This window comes from Triturus cristatus, chromosome 2_2, assembly GCF_964204655.1.
Source record: "Triturus cristatus chromosome 2_2, aTriCri1.1, whole genome shotgun sequence".
Taxonomy (NCBI): domain Eukaryota; kingdom Metazoa; phylum Chordata; class Amphibia; order Caudata; family Salamandridae; genus Triturus; species Triturus cristatus.
Window position 1 is genome coordinate 73,737,611 of NC_140582.1, and position 23,917 is coordinate 73,761,527.

General features: G+C 45.9%; 1 protein-coding gene across 1 annotated transcript in view; it reads left to right on the forward strand.

The window, feature by feature from the left end:
- The window catches only part of LOC146861876 (alpha-2-macroglobulin-like), a 1,085,963-nt gene that overhangs the window by 451,405 nt on the left and 610,641 nt on the right, over window positions 1-23,917 (forward strand). Inside the window, exon 18 of the mRNA XM_085641046.1 lies at window positions 16,614-16,670. Coding sequence (XP_085497172.1) covers window positions 16,614-16,670 — 57 coding nt within the window. The remainder of the gene's footprint in view (window positions 1-16,613; window positions 16,671-23,917) is intronic.

A 23,917-nucleotide genomic window follows, 5' to 3' on the forward strand; every position in this document is an offset into this window, starting at 1 on the left:
GACATATGTGTCTTTCTGAAAAAAAAATATTTGTAATATATGTATAGCTAAAAATTAATGGAAGAAGACATGGGTAAATAAGTGTCTAAATACAGTGATGTAATATCTGACGTCATCAGCAGAGGATTGCGGTCTCGTGAGTTATAGTTGCCTGCACTAACTATAACGGGGGAATTTCAATGGTTTTTCACGAGTGAAATGTCCAGCTAACTATAACATGTGCGAAACCTATGGTTTTTTAAGTGAATTTGCAAGGTTTTTTAAATGCTAATTCCTAACTATAACGTGTGTGAAACCTATGGTTTTTTCAGTGAATATATATATATATATATATATATATATAATTCACTTAAAAAACCATAGGTTTCACACATGTTATAGTTAGCTGGACATTTCACTCGTAAAAAACCAATGAAATTCCCTCGTTATAGTTAGTGCAGGCAACTATAACTCACGCGACCGCAATCCTCTGCTGATGACGTCAGATATTACATCACTGATGACATATGTGTCTTTATGAAAAATAAATATTTGTAATATATGTATAGCTAAAGATTACTGGAAGAAGACATGGGTAAATAAGTGTCTAAATACAGTGATGTAATATCTGACGTCATCAGCAGAGGATTGCGGTCGCGTGAGTTATAGTTGCCTGCACTAACTATAACGAGGGAATTTCATTGGTTTTTTACGAGTGAAATGTCCAGCTAACTATAACATGTGTGAAACCTATGGTTTTTTAAGTGAATTTGCAAGGTTTTTTAAATGCTAATTCGTAACTATAACGTGTGTGAAACCTATGGTTTTTTCAGTGAATATATAAACATATAAATATAATCTGCATATCTATATAAATATAAATTCATGCAAACATATATGCATACATATGCATGGTATGTACATGAAAGTTTGAAAAACTCTAATACAAGCAAAGCTAAAAAGCCACCTAATTACAAACAGAATTGCTTTAACTTAAACGAGGGCGAGACCTATTGCATTTTCAATGCTTGTTTACTTTGATTCCATCAAGAAGGCATTCAGATGTGTCCCACATTTTCCATAAATTCTGAATGGTAGCACTCTAGTTGCTCATTAGATCACTGTAGTAAAACTACTGCTCACCAGGGAAGTCTGCTGCTGGTATTGAAAGTGCATGTTTCAGTCTGCATGTCAGAATTTTTTAATGAAATAGAAGAGGATTTGATAAGTCACTCAAAATGTGCCCTAATTTTTCTTTTTTCCTCACTAATCATAATTTCTATGGCAAAATGAACCTCCTCGTTGTGTTCCTTTTAAATTAAACTACTCATTCTCTACTACTCACTCGCTACTACTTTCTACTACTCACTCTCTACTACTCACTTTCTTCTACTCTCTACTACTCTACTACTCTCTACTACTCACTCTCTACTACTCACTCTCTACTACTCTCTACTACTCTCTACCACTCACTCTCTACTACTCTACTACTCACTCTCTACTACTCTCTCTCTACTACTCTCTCTCTCTACTACTCTCTCTCTCTACTACTCCCTTTCTACTACTCTCTCTACTACTCACTCTCAACTACTCACTCTCTACTACTCTCTACCACTCTCTACTACTCTCTACTACTCTCTACTTCTCTCTACTACTCACTCTCAACTACTCACTCTACTACTCTCTCTACTACTCACTCTACTACTCGCTCTACTACTCACTCTACTACTCTCTACCACTCACTCTCTACTACTCTCTCTCTCTACTACTCACTCTCTACTACACACTCTACTACTCTCTACTACTCTCTCTGCTACTCATTTTCTACTACTCTCTACTACTCACTCTCTACTACTCACTCTCTACTACTCACTCTCTACTACTTGCTCTCTACTACTCACTCTACTACTCACTCTACTACTCACTCTCTACTACTCCCTACTACTCACTCTACTACTCACTCTCTACTACTCTCTACTACTCACTCTCTACTTCTCCACTACTCTCTACTAATCACTCTCTACTACTCACTCTGTACTACTCTCTACTACTCTCTCTACTACTCTCTACTACTCACTCTCTCAACTACTCTCTCTCTACTACTCACTCTCTACTACTCACTCTCTACTACTCTCTCTCTACTACTCTCTACTACTCTCTACTACTCACTCTCTACTACTCTCTACTACTCACTCTCTACTACTCTCTACTACTCACTCTACTACTCATTCTCTACTACTCATTCTCTACTACTCTCTCTCTGCTACTCAGTCTCCACTACTCACTCTCTACTACTCTCTACTACTCACTCTCTAATACTCACTCTCTACTACTCCCTCTACTACTCACTCTCTACTACTCTCTACTACTCCCTCTACTACTCACTCTCTACTACTCTCTACTACTCTCTACTTCTCACTCGCTACTACTCTCTACTACTCACTCTCTACTACTCACTACTACTCTCTCCTACTCACTCTCTGCTACTCTCTCTACTACTCTCTACTACTCTCTCTACTACTCTCTCTCTACTCTCTACTCTCTATTACTCATCCTCTACTCTCTACCTCTCTACCTTTCTCTACCTCTCTCTCTACTACTCTCTACCTCTCTACCTCTACCTCTCTACCTCTACCTCTCTACCTCTCTACTTCTACATCTCTACCTCTCTACCTCTCTATACCTCTCTCTACACGCACACATATGCACATATATGCATTTATATATATGTATGTGTATATATATGTATATACATACATATATAAACATATATATAATCTGCATATCTATATAAATACAAATATAAATGCATGCATACATATACAGATATGCATGTTATTTACATGAAATTTTGAAAAACACTAATAAAAGCAAAGCTAAAAAGCCACCTAATTACAAACAGAATTGATTTAACTTAAACGAGGGCGAGACCTATTGCATTTTCAATGCTTGTTTACTTTGGTTCCATCAAGAAGGCATTCAGATGTGACACATTTGCCATAAATTCTGAATGGTAGCACTCTAGTTCCTCATTAGATCACTGTAGTAAAGCTACTGCTCACCAGGGAAGTCTGCTGCTGGTATTCAAAGTGCATGTTTCAGTCAGGATGTCAGAACTTTTTAATGAAATAGAAGAGGATTTGAGAAGTCAAAATGTGCCCTAAGTTTTCTTTCTGCAGCACTAGTCATAATTTCTATGGCAAAATGAACCCCCTCATTTTGTTCCTTTGCAAATTAAATGTTTTAAATGTTACCACTTTATTCCAATCAAGATGGCTGCAGGTGTGCCATACCTTTGTCATAAGTAAGACTGTTAGCGCTCTAGTTGTTCTTTGGAACACTCTGGGAAGCTGCAGTAGAACACAAAGGAATCAACTGACAGTCTCTGCCCTTGTTGGATGTACATGTTTTACTGAGAATGTCAGACTTCATTCTCACATGACTGAGAAAGATAATGTGAATTTACAGAAAATATGCTCTCAGTTTAGCTTATAGATCACCTTCCAAACCTCTATGGGAAAAGCATGTGAAAATAGTTTTCTCTCAAACATGATTCATGATATCCCAGCAGAAGGCTTTTTCACATGGTAAAATCACCTTAGAACATGCGATAATTCCTAAAATGAGAATGGTACCATCAACAAATGATTTATAATGTAACTAAAGTCTTAAAACCTTCTATTAACTGCAATGCTTTTTAATGAGGTGCTATCATGTATATTGGTCCCAAGATGGCTGCCAACACTTCTTGGATGAAGTGCTGACAGCCAATCAGATCTCACAATGAGATGTGTGGTTAGGCTCCGCCCAGATATGTATATGATTTTACTTATGATTTTCTCAGGAACTACTGAACGGATTTACACCATATATGCAAAAGGCACATGCCTGACCTGAGGACTACCTCTTTGCCAAATTTCAAGTAATTCTGTTCAGCCGTTCTAGCTGTAGCTGTGTGTAAAGGTCCTATGGAAAAATGCATGGGGAAAACGCGTTTTGGGACCCCCCTTTTTTCTCGGTCCCCGCTTGACGAATCACCCCGAGACTTTCAGGGTAGGAGCTGAACAGAGCGCCCCATTAGTTTTGAAAATTTCGCGAGGATTTGTCAACCGGCGCCAAAGTTATTCAAAATAGAATTTTGAGATTTCCTATGGAAACTAGGTTGTAACTATAACTATCTACTGGCGACCGCCAGTAGATAATATATATATATATATATATATATACAACAAACATAGGTAGCCTCTGTGGGGAAGCCCTCCCGGAAGGTCACTCTCTTATTGCTGTGGACTGCAGTGAAAATAGCTCTGCTCTTTTATCTCATGCCATGTCTCAACGCGTTTCCTGCAGCTTCATTTATTGAACGCGCCCCATTGGGCGTCTGCCCCGCCCCAGTTGGCGTATGCCGCTAAGCACTGTGGTATTTGCAGTTCTTACTTGTACCATATACCCATGTGGGTGTTAGTCTTTTTCCTAATCTTAGTGTAATTTTCGGCCACAGTGGGTTGATAAAAGAAATATTTGCTGCTGTCAATTGCAATACGAAGTCACACAACCTGAGCCTTCCGCTCCCAGCAAAACAGCCAGATATCCAGCTGCTCAGGATCCGCAAACGAGCGGCGGTGCCTCCCCTCGACCGGCAAAGGCCGAAATATATCCAACAAACAAAGGTAGAAGACATACCTCTGACGAAGGGCGCATGCCTGAAACGCGTTAGGTCTCTGCTGACGCTGAGTGACCTGGCCTCTTCCTTGACCTGATACAAGCCGGATGGAGAGTGTGCCCCGATATGTGAGCGCAGTGTGGACTTGGATGTAAAACGGCCTGCTCGGTCAGGGGGTGCACCTCCGCGGACTCATGCGGTCCCGCTGCTGGTGTCATTATCAGCGATGCGTGCCCATCTGGCATATGGCTGAATGGAGGATGAGTTTAAAGGGAAACCCATGATTTAAAAGATATTTTACCGAAATTGACTGCGTCTAGCTCACTGGAGCATGATTATGCTGGACTTCCGTTCCCAGAATTCGTTTTGATTATGTACTCACTTGAGTGTGATTGAAACTAAATAAAAGGAGGGAAAATCAACAAATGCCTGGAGTGAGCAGTCATTTTGGTAGCAGACATACCTCTGCCGAAGGGCGCATGCCTGAAACCCGCTAGGTCTCTGCTGACGCTGAGTGACCTGGCCTCTTCCTTGACCTCATACAAGCCGGATGGAGAGTGTGCCCTGAGCTGTGAGCGCAGTGTGGACTTGGATGTAAAACGGCCTGCTCGGTCAGGGGGCACACCGCCGCAGACTCATGCGGTCCAGCTGCTGGTGTCATTATCAGCGTTGCTGGCCCATCTGGCATATGGCTGAATCGATGATGAGTTCAAAGGGAACCCCGTGATTTAAAAGATATTTTACCGAAATTGACTGCGTCTAGCTCACTGGAGCATGATTATGCAGGACTTCCGTTCCCAGAATTCATTTTGATTATATACTCACCTGAGTGTGATTGAACCTAAATAAAAGGAGGGAAAATCAATGAATGCCTGGAGTCAGCAGTCATTTTGGTAGCAGACATACCTCTGACGAAGGGCGCATGCCTGAAACACGTTAGGTTCCTGCAAACGCTGAGTGACCTGGCCTCTTCCTTGACCTGATACAAGCCGGATGGAGAGTATGCCCCGACCTGTGAGCGCAGTGTGGACTTGGATATATATATATATATATATTATCTACTGGCGGTCGCCAGTAGATAGTTATAGTTAGGACCGTGTTTCCATAGGAAATCCGCAACATTCTATTTGGAATAACTTTGGTGCCGGTTGATGAATCCTCGCGAAATTTTCAAAATAGGTGGGGCGCTCCGCTCCGCTCCTACCCTGAAAGTCTCGGGGGGATTCGTCAAGTGGGGGCTGAGAAAAAAGGGGGGTCCCAAAACACGTTTTCCCCATGCAATTTTCCATAGGGACCTTTAGTCCAAGGTACAGCCCGAACGGCTGCACAGAATAACTTTAAATTTGGCAAAGAGGTAGTCCTCAGGTCAGGGATGTGCCTTTTGCAGGTCTGGTGTCAATCTGTTCAATAGTTCCTGAGAAAATCAAAAGTAAAATCATATATATATGTGGGCGGAGCCTAACCACACATCTCATCCTGAGATCTGATTGGCTGTCAGCACTTCATCCAAGAAGTGTTGGCAGCCATCTTGGGACCAATATACATGATAGCACCTCATTAAAAAGCATTGCAGTTAATAGAAGGTTTTAAGACTTTAGTTACATTATAAATCATTTGTTGATGGTACCATACTCATTTTAGGAATTGTGGTATGTTCTAAGGTGATTTCACCATGTGAAAAAGCCTTCTGCTGGGATATCATGATTGAGAGAAAAATATTTTCTCATGCTTTTCCCACAGAGGTTTGGAAGGTGATCTATAAGCTAAACTGAGAGTTTATTTTCTGTAAATTCACATTATCTTTCTCAGTCATTTGAGAATGAAGTCTGACATTCTCAGTAAAACATGTACATCCAACAAGGGCAGAGACTGTCAGTTGATTCCTTTGTGTTCTACTGCAGCTTCCCAGAGTGTTCCAAAGAACAACTAGTGCGCTAACAGTCCTACTTATGATAAACGTATGGCACACCTGAAGCCATCTTGCTTGGATTAAAGTGGTAACTCTTAAAACATTTAAATTAAAAAGGAACAAAATGAGGGGGTTCATTTTTCCATAAAAAGTATGATTAGTGGTGCAGAATGAAAAATTAGGGCACATTTTGAGTGACTTCTCAAATCCTCTTCTATTTCATTAAAAAATTCTGACATGCAGACTGAAACATGCACTTTCAATACCAGCAGCAGTTTTCCCTGGTGAGCAGTAGCTTTACTACAGTGATCTAATGAGCAAAAAGAGTGCTAACATTCTAAATTTATGGCAAATGTGTGACACATCTGAATGCCTTCTTGATGGAATCAAAGTAAAAAACTGAAAGTATTTCCTACTGAGGAGACTGCAGTAAATGAGGAAATTAGGAAACTTCATAACAAATAAGCCTCCCAAGATGGCCACCAGAGACAAAAGAGCCCAAATGTAGCCCAAATATCACCCAGATGTAGCCCAAGTATAGCCCAATGACAGCATGTTCCAGAGTGTTCTTAAAAACAACTAGAGTGCTTACTGTCTTCATTATGACAAAAGTATGGCACACCTGAAGCCATCTTGATTGGAATAAACTGGTAACACTTAAAACATTTAATTTAAAAAGGAACACAATGAGGGGGTTCATTTTGCCATAGAAATTATGATTAATGCTGAAGAAAGAAAATGAGGGCACACTTTGAGTGACTTCTCAAATCCTCTTCTATTTCATTAAAAAATTCTGACATGCAGACTGAAACATGCACTTTTAATACCAGGAGCAGACTTCCATGGAGAACAGTAGTTTTACTACAGTGATCTAATGAGCAACTAGAGTGCTAACTTTCAGAATTCATGGCAAATGTGTGACATATCTGAATACCTTCATGATGGAATCAAAGTAAAAAACTGAAAGCATTTCCTACTGAGGAGACTGCAGTACATGAGGAAATTAGGAAACTTCATAACAAATAAATCTCCCAAGATGGCCACCGGAGACAAAAGAGCCCAAATGTAGCCCAAAATCACCCAGATGTAGCCCAAATATAGCCCAATGACAGAAGTGTGCAAAACACTTATTATTTTGTGTTTTTGCAGTGTTATATAGTGCAGACTTGTCAGGTATTGGAGTGCTTTACATGAGCATTGATTACATCACACAATAACAAATACATTTTGGTTGTAGACATGGGGAGACTAAGTGATTTGACCAGAATCACAGAATGTCGAGCTGAAGCAGAAACTCCAACCTGGTTCCCCAGTCGCAAAGTCTGCAGTTCTGGAAGTAACACCACACCCTCTCCCCTAAGTGCAACATTTAATCAAGTGGTCAACTGGATAAAAAAACATAAAGATAACAAATAATTTAAAAGTGCTTTGTCGCTATTTGAAAACTCAGAAAATATGTCCTTATTTTAGTCTTTTAGAGCACTAACCATAATTTTGATGCCAATAAGACCCTCTCATATATGTAATTTCTAAAGGAAATGCTCTAGGTATTACAGTTTTGATTACATCAAGATGACATCAGGCGTTCCACACTTTTGTAATAAATATAGAATGTTAGCAATCTAGTTGTTCATTAGGATACTGTTGAGAGGCAGAGGCCAGGGGCACGGACTCTGAAAATTGAAGGCAGGTAGGAGGGTGCAAAGGCAACAATTTAACCACACTGAGCAGGCAGGAAGGGCTGTGGCAGCACAACAGACTATGGAGGGCATTGGAAAGGGGGGCAGGGGCAACAAACCAACAAAACAGGACTTGCAAGAGAGGCTGTGGCAATGTTATAGACCATTGTGGGCAGAAGGAAGAGGCAATGGTAGTACAACCATACAAGCCAACAGACCCGATTCAGCCAGGAAACGTCCAATGTTTTTAAGCTCAAATGGGCTTTATTTGATCTGTCTCCTGTCTACAATCTCCTCTTTTTCAATGTAACTCAAAGGGGAAAATCAATACCCCAGTTTTTTTTCAAAATCTCCCTCTTACCAAGCTCAAAATGTTCGCAAGTATGGTACATTGGATCATGGAAGGAAATGGGGTAGAGACATGGACTTGGATAACAGAGGACAGGAGGGACATGGAGAGGTGCACCAAACTGACCCTGCAGGGCAGGCATCAGGGTTTGCAGCAGCACAATACACCACACAGGGCATGCGGGACGGGAGTGCAGCACAACAATTCATAGAAAGCAAGAGGGAGGGGACAGGACAACAGAGAACAGAGGGGCAAGAGGCAATGGTAGCTAGCTGACCATAATGGACAGACAGGAGAGAAAGCTGCAGCGTAACAGACCATAAAGGGCAGGAGGGACGGATCAGGGGCATTACAATGGAACAGACAAGCCAGGAGGGAGGGAGTAGGGGTCTTCACATGTAAACAGAGGGCTGGGGGCAAGGGGGCAGGGCAGGAGCAGCAAGATAGCCATGGAAGTCAGGCAGGATGGGCACTAGAAGCAAGACACACCATGAAGAGCAACAGTGAGACTGTGATGGCATACACACAGACCATGGAGGGAAGGTAGGAGGGGGTCAGGGGCAGCTAACTGACCACACAGAGAAGGTGGGAGGGGCCATGGCAGCACAGAAGACCATGCATGGCAAGTGGGAGTGTTAGTGGCAGCACAATGGCTATGATGGGCAAGAAGGAGGGTGCAGGGGCATGCACAAAGGACGATGGAGGATAGAAGGGAGGGTCAGGACCTGTGCACAGACAAGAAAGTTCAGGGGAAGGGGCCTCACAACAGGCTTGGATCCCAGTCGGCGCCGGTCGACTTCATGACACCTCCACCAGCGCCGACTCCTCCGGTGCCGCCCCTGGTGCCATTCCCGGACGACGCCGTTCCCCAGTTTAGTCCCGGTCCGGGCCCGGCGTCGGAGCGGCGCGCACCCGACTCCGATGGGTGGTAATTTCATCTTCCGCCCGGCTCTGATCATTCCACCTATATACCAGGAATCGGATGACGGTGACAACTGGGGGGGGATCTGAGGACCCTCTGGCCCGGCAGGGCCAGTTATCTCAGGACTGGGCAGACGAGCTGGGGGATGCCAGTGGTCTTGATACCTCCCCTGACACTGGCTTCATCTCTCCTCCGACCGTGGCTTCGGAGGAAAGTGCTGCATTTTCTGTGGTGCTGCGCAAGGCGGCCGAAGCCCTTGGTCTAGAACTGCCTGCTGTGGCCGTTAGGACGAACCTCCTCACCAAAGTGCTTCAACCATCAGCAAGCTCCTTGGAGCCTCTGCTGCAGTTCAATGAAGCACTCATTGACGTTCTGAAGGGCACCTGGTCCAAGCCCTCCACAGTTCCTCGCCACCACCCTGCACCGGGCGGCCCCAGTTTTCTGTCCCAACAACCCACGCCCGAGAGCCTGGTTATCTAGCCTCTACCTCCCAGACCTCCTTCTCGCCCACTCCCCCGGATTGGGAATCCAAAAGGCTAGAACAGTTTGGGAAGAAGCTGTTCTCCTCTCCTAGTTTGGGGTTGCCTTCTATCAACACCGCGTGTCTTTTGATTCGTTACTCCCACTCCCTATGGGATACGGTGGAGGACGTGCTGCCCCAGTGTCTGGAGGAGGCCCGGACATGACTCGCCGAGGCTCTTGCCGGGGGGCGGGATGCGGCACGGCATGCAATCCGATGTGGACTGGACACAACGGACTCACTGGGCAGGGCAATGTCGACCACGGTGGCGCTTCGTCGCCACGCCTGGCTGTGGTCCACGAGTTTTTCCAGGGATGTCCAGAGCACCCTCATGGACATGCCCTTCGATGGCAGTCGCCTTTTTGGTGACAAAGCGGATAGTGCGCTGGAGCACTTTAAGGACTCCAGGTCTACGGCCAAGTCCTTGGGCCTTTCGGCCCACGCCCGCAAACTTCCGCTTTTCGTCCCTTTCGTGGCCAAGGAAGGGGCGCCCCCTCACATCTGACTAGCCACAGGCCGCAGAATCAACCTTCACGCGGACGTGGTTTCCGCCGAGGCGGTACCGGGGGGCAACGTGCCGGTCCGTCCACATCTACCCCAGCAGCATCCGCCTCAAAGCCCTCCTAGTCCGAGCTTTCAGGCCCATTTCACACCAGTGGGAGGCAGAGTTCACCATCACCTGCTCCGCTGGCGCACCATCACATCGGACAGGTGGGTGCTGCAAATCGTCCGAAGGGGCTACTCCCTCCCCTTCGAGGCGACCCCTCCAGCCATGCCATCGCAGTGCCACCGAATTTCGGGGGATCACTTGCAGCTTCTGCAGGAGGAAGTTACGGCCCTCTTGGCCAAGGGGGCCATCTAGCGTGTTCCTAGTTCAGAGGTAGGTCGTGGTTGTTATTCACACTACTTTCTGGTTCCCAAGAAGGGCAAAGGGGGCCTACGCCCTATCTTGGACCTCAGGAGCGTCAACACCTTCCTCAGGAAGGAGAAGTTCAAGATGCTCACTGTAGCTCAGGTTCTGCCTGCCCTAGAACCTGGAGACTGGATTGTAGCGTTGGACTTGCAGGACGCTTATTTCCACAGCCCCGTCCTGCCCGGCCCACCGGCGTTACCTGCGGTTCACGGTGGGCCAGGAGCATTTTCAGTTTACCGTGCTCCCCTTCAGCCTCACCAGTGCCCCTCGGGTGTTCACGAAAGTGATGGTGGTGGCCGCAGCTCATCTGCGCAGATTGGGGGTTCCAGTCTTCCCCTATCTAGACGACTGGTTGTTCAAGGCGGGCTCGCCCCAGGCAGTCGTCTCCCACCTCCAGACTGGGGCCGACCTCTTGCATTTGCTGGGGTTCTCCATCAATGTGCCGAAGTCGCATCTGAGTCCCTCCCAGCAGCTCCTCTTCATCGGAGCGGTTCTGGACTCGGCGCAGTTCCGGGTCTATCCTCCGGAACAGTGGGTCCGGGATATTCAGGCTCTGATTCCCATCTTTCGGCCTCTATCCTGGGTTTCGGTCAGGTTGGTGCTGCGGCTTCTGGGTCTGATGGCCACCTGCATCCTGTTGGTCCCTCACGCCAGATGGCGAATGCGGGTTCTGCAGTGGGACCTGAAGTTTCAGTGGGCCCAGCATTGGGGCAACCTGTCCGATCACGTCCTGATCTCGGAGAGCACTGCGAGTCAGTTGCAGTGGTGGCTAACGGACCGCGATTGGGTCAGTGGCAGATCCCTCTCCCTACCCCTACCGGAGCACGTAGTAGTGACGGATGCGTCCCTCCTGGGATGGGGGGGCCACATGGGAGAGGTGGAGATCAGAGGCCTCTGGTCTCTGGCGGAGTCCCAGCTCCATATCAACCTTCTGGAGCTGAGGGCGATCTGACTTGCACTGAAGGCATTCCTTCCCTCTGTCCGGGGAAGTGTGGTGCAGGTGTTCACGGACAACACCACCGCCATGTGGTATTGCAACAAACAAGGCGGGGTGGGGTCGTGGACCCTTTGTCAGGAGGCTCTGCGCCTCTGGACATGGCTGGAACATCAGGGCATCACCCTGGTGGTTCAACATCTGGCGGGCTCTCTGAACGCCAGAGCAGACAAACTCAGCCACCGGTGCATGATGGATCACAAATGGCGTCTAAACTCGAACGTGGCACAAGGCCTCTTTCGGCAGTGGGGAGAGCCTTGGTTAGATCTATTCGCCACCGAAGAGAACGCGCAATGTCAGCAGTTCTGCGCTTTGGAGTTTCCAAGGCGGCACTCGCTCGGGACGCCTTTCGTCGCGAGTGGAGTTGCGATCTGTTGTTCGCCTTTCCGTCTATACCACTTCTGCCCAGTGTGCTGAAGAAGATCAGGCGTGACCGGGCCCAAGTCATCTTGGTGGCTCCAGATTGGGCACAAAGGTACTGGTATCCCAAGCTACTCTGTCTGTCGATCAATCCCCCGATACGACTGCCTCTTCAGGAGGACCTTCTGTCGCAGCAGCAGGGGATGGTCCTCCACCCGAACCTGTCCAGCCTCCACCTCCATTCGTGGAGATTAAGCGGCGGCAGTTGATGCCATTTGACTTGCCTCCTGAAGTCTGTAATGTTATTCTGGCAGCCAGGCGTCCCTCCACAAAATCGGTATACGCCTGCAGGTGGAACAAATTTGTGGCATGGTGCACAGCAAAGGCTGTGGATCCCCTTTCCGCCCCTCTTTCTGAGGTTCTCCTCTTTCTTCTTTCCTTGGCCCAGCAGGGCTCTGCTCTGGGCACCCTCAAGGGATATCTTTCAGCTATTTCTGCTTTCATAGGGCTTCCTGATCAGCCTTCTCTTTTCTTTTCAAATCCCCTGTTGTTTCTCGATTCTTTAAGGACATTACTCACATGTTTCCTCCTGTCCCTTTCGTAATGCCTCAGTGGGATTTGAACCTTGTTTTGACCTTTCTGATGTGCGCTCCCTTTGAGCCACTTCATAATTGTCCCCTTCGTCTTTTCACTCTTAATACTGCTTTCCTGGTTGCCATCACCTCTGCTAGACGGGTGAGTGAGCTCCAGGCTCTCTCTTCTAAGCCTCCTTTCCTTTCTGTCCATCCTTACAAAGTTGTTCTCAGGACTCGTCCTTCCTTTCTCCCTAAGGTGGTAACTGCCTTTCATATCGGCCAGTCTGTTACTCTGTCCACCTTCTTTCCGCCTCCGCATCCCTCGAAGGAGGAAGAGAGGCTCAACCGTCTGGACTCAAAGCGGGCGCTGCCTTTCTATCTGGACCGCACCAAACAGTTCCGGGTGGATGACCAACTCTTTGTTGGCTACGTGGGCCCCTAAAGGGGCGGGCGGTGCACAAACGAACCATCTCTCGGTGGGTCGTTTTGTGTATCAAGGCCTGTTACTCCTTAGCTAAAAAGGAACCTCCTGTAGGACTGAGGGCCCATTCCACTCGGGCCACAGCGGCGACCACTGCCCTGGGCCGGGGAGTCCCCTTGCAGGACATCTGTCAGGCTGCAACGTGGGCCTCTCTGCACACGTTTGCCAAACAGTATTGCCTGGACAGCCAAGTCAGGAGAGACGGCTTCTTTGGCCGTTCTGTTCTGCAGGACTTTCTGGTGTGATCTTGGTTCGCAGACCCACCACCGGGGTTGGTATTGCTGGGGTATCTATTCTAAGGTGAGGAATCTAACTAACGTGTTTCTTTCAGATGAACAAGTTACTAACCTTTGGTAACAATATATCTGTAAGAAACATTAGTTAGTTAGATTCCTCACCGACCCACCCATCCTCCCCGTTCTGCGAACCAATATCTAGGGTTGAGGTCATCCCTTTCAGGGCCCTAGAATTTTTGGCACCAGTGTCGGTCTCTTGCATGGCTCTGCGTTCCTGGTGCGGAAAGCTATGTACAAGAACTGACATCAGCGCCTGTGGGCGGCATCTAAGTACTCCGATGACGTCATCCCCGTGATCGCGACGCCGACGACGGACGCGGGCCGCAGACGATGCCTAGCGACGCGCAAGGGTATTGCTGACAAAAAATCTTTCCGGATCCAGCCTGACTCCTTGGGATATTCTAAGGTGAGGAATCTAACTAACTAATGTTTCTTACAGATATATCGTTACCGAAGGTAAGTAACTTGTTCGTCAGGGCTACAACCATGTACAGCTGGGGAGGGGGGTGTTGCTTGGGGGGTCATGTGGGGATGCACAGCAGTTTAATGCAGTATCTACCCGGGGGGTTGGGGGATTCAGTCGTTTTAAGGGGAGGGGGATTTGTCTGGACAGCGGCGGCAGGCAGGCTAGATACGCAAAACGAAGAGACATTGAGGATAGCTGATGTCATGGGAGGCTATAGGACTATAACATATAACGTGAGAGGGCTAAACTCATTTACAAAACGTTACAGGGTGCAGACATATCTGAGACGGCAGGGTGTGCATGTGGCTATGCTCCAAGAGACTCACCTACTAGACGCAGAAATACAGAAACTAGATAAAAAAAAGGGAGAGGGCAACTGTTTGCCTCTACTTTCTCCTCCAATGTGAGAGGTGTGGCCATCTGGATGGCTCCACAGGTCCCATTTAAGCTGCATAGTTATGAAGCAGACGTACTGGGTAGGTATGTAATAATACATGGAGACATGGATGGTATGCCAATACAGCTGTCATCTCTGGGTGGATCAGGTGCCCTCTAGAGCAGATACTCCCCCCCCCCCCCACCCCTGGAACCTCCAGCCTTCAAAAAGACAAGAAAGCCCAACTAAGTTTTGTCAACTAGCGGACCCAGAGTCTGGAATTCCATACCACCATTCTACAAGAACGATCACATCTTTTAACATTGTCAAAATAGAACGCAAAGTCTTACTCTTCCAATGGTTTTTCCAAGTAAAAATATCTCCATGTTGATCGCCTCACCACTGAAGGCAGATAAAGATCTAGGGCCAGATTTATGAATAAGTCATGCAATGCAAAGCAGCAACACAACTTGCTGAGCTGCGTTGCATGACAGTGAGAGAGCAAAAATGCAACATATCAAACTAAAATATAGTGCATTTATGCTCCCTCCCTATGCAGGTACACTGTGTGCTGTCTAGCATCAATGCTGCCACCCTTTCACCATGCTGCAAGGGTGCTTGCTTTTTGAGTTGGATTGTTTTTTTGTGCTAGAAGGGACGCCTTCCTCCCCAAAACAATCCTTTGAGGCATTTTCCTCTTTCTATGTCTGCCGCAGAATTCAGCGTGCATAGAAAAAGGGAGTAACGAGGAGGAATAAAGATTTCTCCTCGTTACCTTGATACATCTTACTTGTGAAGACGCGCCATTTTGAGGCAATCCCAGGTTCACTACTCATAATAAATCTGTTATTGAGTGAAAATCCATGGGTGGATTCATGGGAACACCCATGTTCCACCCATGGAATGCCCTCTTAACGCAGGTTAACTGAAAGCAACGATGTACACTGCCTTGTGCTACTCTGGCTTTACTACACCACCAAGAGGCATGCAAGGTAGCTTTGCATGGCTTTGTAAATCCAATTTATGGGCTTGCGTCTCCTTGCGTGACGCAAGTGCAACACAAGCCCTTAGTAAATCTGGCCTTCACAGACTTATCTATTGCAGAGACTCTGTATGTTAAATATTCTTTTCAGTCATGCTGTCCTTTCTGTCTATCTCCCAGAAAATCATTGTGCTTAGACACAAGACAGATGGATCCTGAGTCTTTGAAAGAGTGTCCGCCTTCAAAATGTTTTTAGGAGAACTTGCACTTTTTTGAGCATCCGTTTTGACATTCCATTTTCTTTCCTGTATATTCCTTGACCCACTTTAAAGCGGTCTGTTGCCCTGGTGGCGCTGGTTTGCCCTGTACAAAAATCACAAATAAATAAGTAAAGGATGTTACAGAGGGGATGGAGACTACAAAGAGGTGAAAGAGGCAGAGGGAAAAAAGATGGAGGAGAGGAAAGAAATCAAAGAAGATGGAAAGAAAGAATTGGCTCACTAGAGGGGAGAAATGAGACAACTGAATTAAATAAGAAAGATGGGTCCTTTAATAGCCCGCATTTGATTGCTTTTAGTGCCCTTTCACAGCTCATGATTTTGAGCACTGATAGCCTACCTTGGCACAGCCCCTATGACCCCCCCCTCACCCAATCTCTGCTGCTCTAGGCTCTATTGTCATTACTGAACCATCTTCCATTGCCTCTCCGTTTGGTGTACAGTAGCAGAATCACATTTACTTTGAAAGGGCGCTGAAACTGGGCTTGTCCTGCCTCTGGCCATCATTGAGTGGGAGGGCAGCCATTGCTTTGTTGAAGGGGTAAACCAAAATGTTGAAGGCAGAAAAAGTCCTCATGAAAGGAGATCTGGGCTGCACACACAGACTTGCCATTGCTTCTAGCTAGAAGAGAAATATGTCCATCAGTATCCGTCTTTCTCACACAGCAGGGGGGCTATGTGGCATATGCAAGGAGTATTTCTCATACCTTCTCACATTCAATGCAGAGTTCAAGGAAACTCCTCACAATTGAAGGTCCGGCATTCTTTTAATCAGACACACCTAGAATAAAGACACTGTGAGAAAAACAGCAATGCTTTACTAGAAAAGTCTCTCATGAGTACATGTATCCTTCTTCTTGTCCAACTACAGGGGCTGGCCTATCTTCAAACTGGATAAGTGAAGCCTTACAGCCACAACGTCCATTGGGTAAGTAAAGTGAGGTATAAAGGAGCATATAAAAGTATAAGTAGACACAACTTGCATGCATGAGATATACCCCATTCCACAGTCACCATCAGTGGAACAATGCCACCCTCAGTGGAACAATGCTAAACTGGGACCACCTCCTGACATCAGACTGTGGATAAGAACAGTGTACGGATGTGGCCATGAGAGGTGAGAGGGGCATGGGGAAGGAACAGTAGGGAGGGAGACCTGAAAAGACAGTCACTAAAGCTCTCCAGGATCTTCACACCAGTAATAAAAAGTCACAATTAAAAATGCGGTTCTGTGGGGTTAAAATTCCTCCCTGCTTGCTAACAGGCAATGGAACGAATGAAAGCGTGAACTCACATTCAAAGTTATCAGTGGCATGATGCAGAACAAGAACAACACAGTTGTGAAAGTAATCACATGTCACATAGCATCACAACATTAAAGGTTTGCATGGAAGACAAAGCGAAGAAGTACCAGGAGAAAAACTTGTATATGCGAAAGGCTGTCCACATCTGCAGGAGTTCACAGGACTGTGTAAATGGCATTGGCAACTTGCAAACAGGATCCAGTACTAAATGTTACAGCTCACATGCAAAGGTTGAAGAAAGCCACAGCAGGTAGGGTGCCTAGTGGAGGTGTTTCTAGTTCACACCTACATGTTGATCAAAGCCACTAAGGTCACAACACCCAGTGGAAGTGTTTTCATTCTTTATGCAAAATGTTGATTTGGGCCAGGTTGTTTAAATACTTCTTTTGCTGAAGGATAACACTAAGAATAATTATTAATATCATACTGATAACAGCACTTGAGATTAGCTAAGGACCATAATGAAGAGCAACAAGACTTTGGGCCTGATTTAGAGTTTGGCAGGCAGAGGTAAGTCTGTCTGTGTGGCAGGCGACTGTACCCCTGCCAAGTTTAGAGCTGTCAGCCTGCCTTGTGAACAAATCTACACATTGGTAGGAACTTGCATCACTGTGATTCCTGTCAATGTTGTATAAGCTCGCCGGATGGCTCTGTCAAACATTTACAAAGTTTTACATTAATCGAAAAACAAACACCAAAAGTTGAATTTTTTAAATCTTTATTTATTCCAATTTTATTGATACATAAAGTAGGCGACATATAACATAGTCAGGTATGAAGCATGGACAGGTACGTCATATAAACGTACATTAGCATTGTTCAATCAGATTTGGTGTCCTCAACCCCTGTCCTCCTCCTCACATTTCCCACCATTAATTCTCTAATCATTTCAAACCAATCTTCCAGATCATCAGGTAACTTATTATCTGTCATTTTAATTCATGCAGTGATGGCCCATTACAGCACATTCCTTTTCCAGGAGACCTCCACAGGGCTGTGCAGTTTAAGCCATCGTATGGCTTTCTGTGTCGTTTTGCAAGGACCAGTCCTAATATTGCAAATATTTATCTAATTCTCATTATCTTAGATAGGGGTATAACATTGATAACAAAAATGTTGGTAGGGAGGCGAGTGACTTAACATAATTCAGTATCAACATCTCACCAGTATCCCTGTATCTGTACACAACCCCATGTCATGTGTAAAAAGTCGGCTCTGTCACTCCATATGTAGGACAATCCGATGATCTGGTCAGATAGATGGTAGCCAAGTTCAGATAAGTCAAAAATGTTTGGTGTAAGAAATTAAAGTGCGTGAGCTGGAACCGAGCATTACAGGAGACAGGTTTGTTTTCATACCACATTCCCTAGTGTGGTTGCCAGGCTTTCATCCCAGATTTGTCTAACTGGTAATGTTAGTTTTCGTGCGTCAGCTTTTAGTGCTTTGTACGGTCTGGAGACTGATGTGCAACATGACCTGACTCCAGGATTTCTGACAGAGTGCTGAGGTGGAGGGTATTATAGGAAACCCCAACCAGACCTCTCTCATTATTTTAGTCAGTCATTCCTGCTGTACAAATTGTCCTGTTCACATCCCAAAACCAAGTTGTGCCTCTTCTAAAGTCAGGCACTATCTCGCCTCTTCAATGTCAGGAAACTATCTCCTGAAAAAGATTGCCAAATAGTATACACTCCCTCCCTCCACAATGCCATAGACATTACCCGGGCTATCTGTCTAAATTGCTGTAGCCACCAGATTGCCAGCAATCTGGAAAATGGGGTATGAGTAATTACTCCAGTATTGGAACTTTCATAGATTCACATGCTTGAATCATTCCCCGTCGTCAAGATAGGAGTCTCCGGTATATATAAAAATAGCAATGCAAAGCCATTACAAACCAGAAACCAGGCCTAGGCCCATTCCAGTTCTGTAACATATCCACCTCTTTTTGTAAGAGAAACCAAAGCAGACGAAGCAGATGAGGCCTCATCACTATCGTCACTGGAGACTGGCTCTCTCCTGGACTTTAGCTTCTGGAGCCAGGTCAGGAGATGTCCCTCACGGTCCCTTAAGATTTTGGTGGAAAAGGTATGACATACCTTGCAATCTTTGGCCTTGTGATCTGGATACAGGCAATAGATGCAGTTCTTATGAGGGTCATCCACGTAAAGCCTCTTTTTAGAGCAGGTGGCAAAAGCTTTGAAAAGGCCTTATTCTCTTTGTCAGTCATGTTGAACAGTGAAAGAACTCAAAGTTGTAGTAGTTGTTGAAGAAAAGCAATTGAAAACTCTCAAGAGTAAGTGAATAAGGAAAAACTGAGGAGAGCTCAGTGGAGACTCTCTAGTACAACGTGCGGTAGAAAATCTGAAGGTCTGAGGTTCTCTCAGGAGGGTTCTAGAAGGAGAGGCTAATTGGTTGTTGATTTTTATTTGGTTTCTCTTACAAAAAGAAGTGGATATGTTACAGAACTGGAATGGGCATAGGCCTGGTTTCTGGTTTGTAATGGCTTTGCATTGCTATTCTTATATATACCGGGGACTCCCATCTCGATGACGGGGAATGATTCAAGCATGTGAATCTTTGAAAGTTTCCAATACTGGAGAACTAAAGTTACAGGTAAGTAATTTGTTTTCGTATCACCCTGCACCCTACAGCCTCCCACACAGCTACAGCATGTCTGACTATATATAGGCAGCATCTGGGTACTCCTCTGCCCATCATTAGTAACATTGAGAGGGCATCCTTGCCATGGCAGCCTGTCAGGAGTCTCCTCTCCCATTTATCCTCCTCATCGCACCACTGTACTGCGTATTGCAGCTGTGCCGCAAAAAAATATAATGCCAGGTCTGGGAGTCCCAATCCCCTCAGGTCTTATCTAATTTCACAGTTTTCAGACATACTCTTCTGTGCTTGCCAGCCCATATCAATGATATCAGAAGGGAGCCAATTTCTCTAAAGGTGGACCGTGGAATGTTGTAATCAAGTATTTTGTAGGTGCTAAAGACATCTAGGCAAGACAACCATTTTTGCAGGTGCAATGCAGCCCATGATCGACACAGGGAGTGAATTCCAAAAGACAGTGGAGTTTCTACTTTCCTTCAGGACCCTACCAATGTTCCTTGCATATTGCAGCTCTGATCTGTGTATTATCCAAACTACCTGATATCTAAATTATCTCACCTCTCATCTCATCTAAATGTGTGGAAATTAACCCACAGCCGCAAGCCATCTCAGCGGAAATGCTAGGGACTTTTCGAGATTAGTGAGCAGACCTTTGCCTCACCCAAAAACTCCTGTTCTTTCATCAGTATTGGAAGTGACACCTGTGGCTCCCAAAGACATACCAGCACCCATGCCCCACAGTATTTAAAACATATGATCCCATCCCATGTTGTCAAAGACTTTTCTGATATCCAGTGCCACTAAGGCGATGTTAATTGTTCTGTTTTCTGTGAAATGGAGTACATGTGTGAATATTATGTATCATACTCCTTCCAGTCATAAAGCTGCAATGATCCGCATGAACCAGCAAGCCCACCACCTCGAGAAGCCTATTAGCTAATACCTTCCAAGCAGCTTAGTATCAGTATTTATCATAGGGAGGGGTCTATAGTACCCCATCTGGGTGGGATAACTATCTAGAGTGGGTACCATTACTATTACCACGTCTTTCATGGTAACTAGTAGTTGACCCCTCTTAGCAGCCTCCATATATACGTCAAGTAATTTTTGGAGATAAAGTGCGCAGATGAAAAATAGAATTCAGGAGGCAGATCATCCAATCCTAGTGTCTTATTACGGGGCATCTCCTTCGGTGCTGCCGTCTTCTCTTCTTTTGTGAGCTCTTTTTCCAGGATCTTAGTTTGCCCATCTGTAAGTCATGGCACACCGAAGCACTGCCAAATTCTATTTAAAGCTGGGACCTCGTCCTCCCAGTTGGTGTGTGTAAATTTGTGTGAAATATCAACTTCTGTCTATGCTCTCAAATGCAAATGTATCTTTCTTTTAGGGCTTTAATGACATCTAAAAGCTTCAGTTTCACAGTAGTGTCTAGGAGTTCTTGGCTTTGCAGCACAGCACTCCTTCTTCGCAGTGCGTCAAAGTTCGAACTTGGCTGTTCCCATTATAGGGTCAAGACTGATGGCTGGGTTCAAACTGAAGTTGGCTGGTGGGCAAAAAACTATGGATTGGAATGCGGCCCTAGAAATTGCCAGTGGTCCTAGGTTACTTATGTTCTAGTTCAGGGAGGAATGACCTGTTAGTTTGGACTGAACAGTTCTCATTGGAGCAGGGTGAAGACAAATTTGCACATAGCTAGATCCAAATTGAGGTAGCATGGTAGGCGAAACACAATAGATTGGGATGCTGCCCGAGCGATTGCCAGTGACTGAGATTAATTCAAGCATCGCATCTATCACCTTGTTTTTGATGCTTTAAGTGTGATGGGTATACATGCTCACTGTGCCACTAGAACCACGTTGTTCCTGGCTGATAAGTCCTAAATAGGGTATTGTTTCTGCACTCTTTGGGTGTAATCTGGGAAAATACAGATCAAGTGATCATCACATTTTTGTCACCCACTTTTGGGGTGTGTTGCAACGTGATATCCCTGTCTTTTTAGTTAAGGATCTGAGCTATTCAAACTCAGGGGGAGGGCGCAGCGGGGGAATTGGGACCAATGTCATGTGTGCTTGTTTTACAATAAACACCTCAGAGAGCCCATCGGGGCACAGTGTGGCTCTAATCCAGTGTTCTATAAAATGCTCCGAAGCATTGCTCTCCACTCATTCCGGGAATCCAACAAATGGAAGGTTGTTCCTATGGGAACAGCACTCAGCATCTTCCAGTCTGTTCTCCAGTTGGTGCAACAAATCCAAGAGGGAGCAAACCATGGATTTTTATGCAGTGATTTCCACCTTTAGTTCCATCACAGTGTTCAGTGGCCAACGATCTCTTGCTTACTGTGCTCAAGCCCTCTCGCAGCAAGTGTTCCTCAATACAGACAGTGTCAATTTTGTTTCCAGCGGGAGTCTTGATTGTTCGATAGCATCTAGGTTCTGGGCTCCGTTGAACTGTGAGGCAGTCTATGGCTCCATCTTAGAAAGGTTATGCACATTTTGGTGTTTGAAGAGTACTGGTCCATCTTGGTTTCCTGGAATAATCTCAAGGATCTGTCTTTCCCTATCTCTGGACAGCAGGACAGGAAGAGCCCGTACACTCTCTATTCCCACATACAGACTCCTGTCTCTAAGGGCAAGTCTTAACACACAGTCCATTACCAACAGTAGGCGCTGCAATTTTCCCTTCATACCCAGGGAATCCCCAAGATATTCCCCCGTTGAGGTGCAGTTACACATAAAGCTGGGGCAGAACAGCTCACTCCACCGGCAAAATCCCCATCACAGACACAGGCACCTCCCAGATGCCTTACCCCCAGCCTATGGCACATTCCACCATAGAAGGGAGGTTCCCAAAGGCAGTTGCCCATGCCAGGCCATGCCTGCCGTCCAGCCACAGCAGCACTGACAGTGCCGCACTACCCCGCTGGGCACACCTGCAGCAAGGACAGCCCCTGGTGAGGGGGGCACAGCTAGCAGGCAGTGGCGTCCTCCTTGGGGTCAGCACTCTTTCTCAGCATCTTTCACAAGAGGGAAGGGCTCCCCTGCATCCAGCTTTCAGCGCAAGCCACCCACAGCCAGAGCCTCCAGGCAACATCCCAGTCCACAACCAGCGGTGCACACAGTGCTCACTACGCTCAAGGCATCGCCATCGGCATCCAAAAGTGTGGTATTGCTCCTCTCCCAGGCCCCTCAGCAGGTAGGTCCCGGCCATGTTACATTCTCTCCTCGCTCACTACTCGTGTCCCACGGCCATGTTGATCCAGGCAGCGTCTCACAGCTCCCTCGGCTGCTGCCTCTGAATGCAAGGTCACCTTAAAATGACAGACCTCAGCTCAGTGACCCAGTTAGCTGCAGATGAAGTGTTTCTGCATGCATCTAATGGCGGATGTTGCAGGATTTTTTCCAAGGCGGCACAAAGTTCGCTCAGTTAGTGCTGTCTACTATATTAGCAAACCATGCTCCCAAAAGCTGGAGTTTGTTATTGAAAATGTATTTTTAATCAACCCCACATCATGGGAGTTGTCTCAATGGTGTAGGGGTCATTATTCTTTTTTTACTGTGCCTCCTGGCGGTGACGACCATGAAAAAAAATATATAACATCATCCACGCTAAACCAGGCTGGTGGTCTTATAAGTAAACGTCCTTTGGCCTGTAATCTGTCATGCCCTCAGAGTAGTATGTAAGCGATGGAGGCAGAGTAGGCTCCATCGCTGATGTACTTATAATCTGCCCACCTGTTAAGTAGGCCAGAGCACAGAGGGTTTGGCGGAGGGGTACTCTATCACAGTTATGACAGAGTACTCTCCATTCAAAACCCTAAATCAGGCCACTTGTCCCATAAAAATGTTAGCCATTCGTTAAATCAAAGACTCAGGTTGGATCAAGTTTGGCAGCTATTCTCATACCCACAGAGCAGATATTGTCGCTACGGATTGTTACAGACAATTGATATTTATAGCTCATGAAAATTGACAAACTGTGCCTACCATTCCTAAACCCATGGGGATTACTATGCAGGCATGCCCTCACAATGCAGAGCCTAAGTGTGATAATAACACCATACACAATCCATACATATTTATATGGAATCTTCCATGAATATCCAAAGATTATAAGTTGATATGAAATGGAAATGTTATATACAGTTTACTGACTCTCTTTACTGTCTAATGTTTAGAATTCGCCAATTGATGATACATATTATGAGCAAAGCTGGGAAGCCCAGGATTAAACCATAAGGCTGAATATT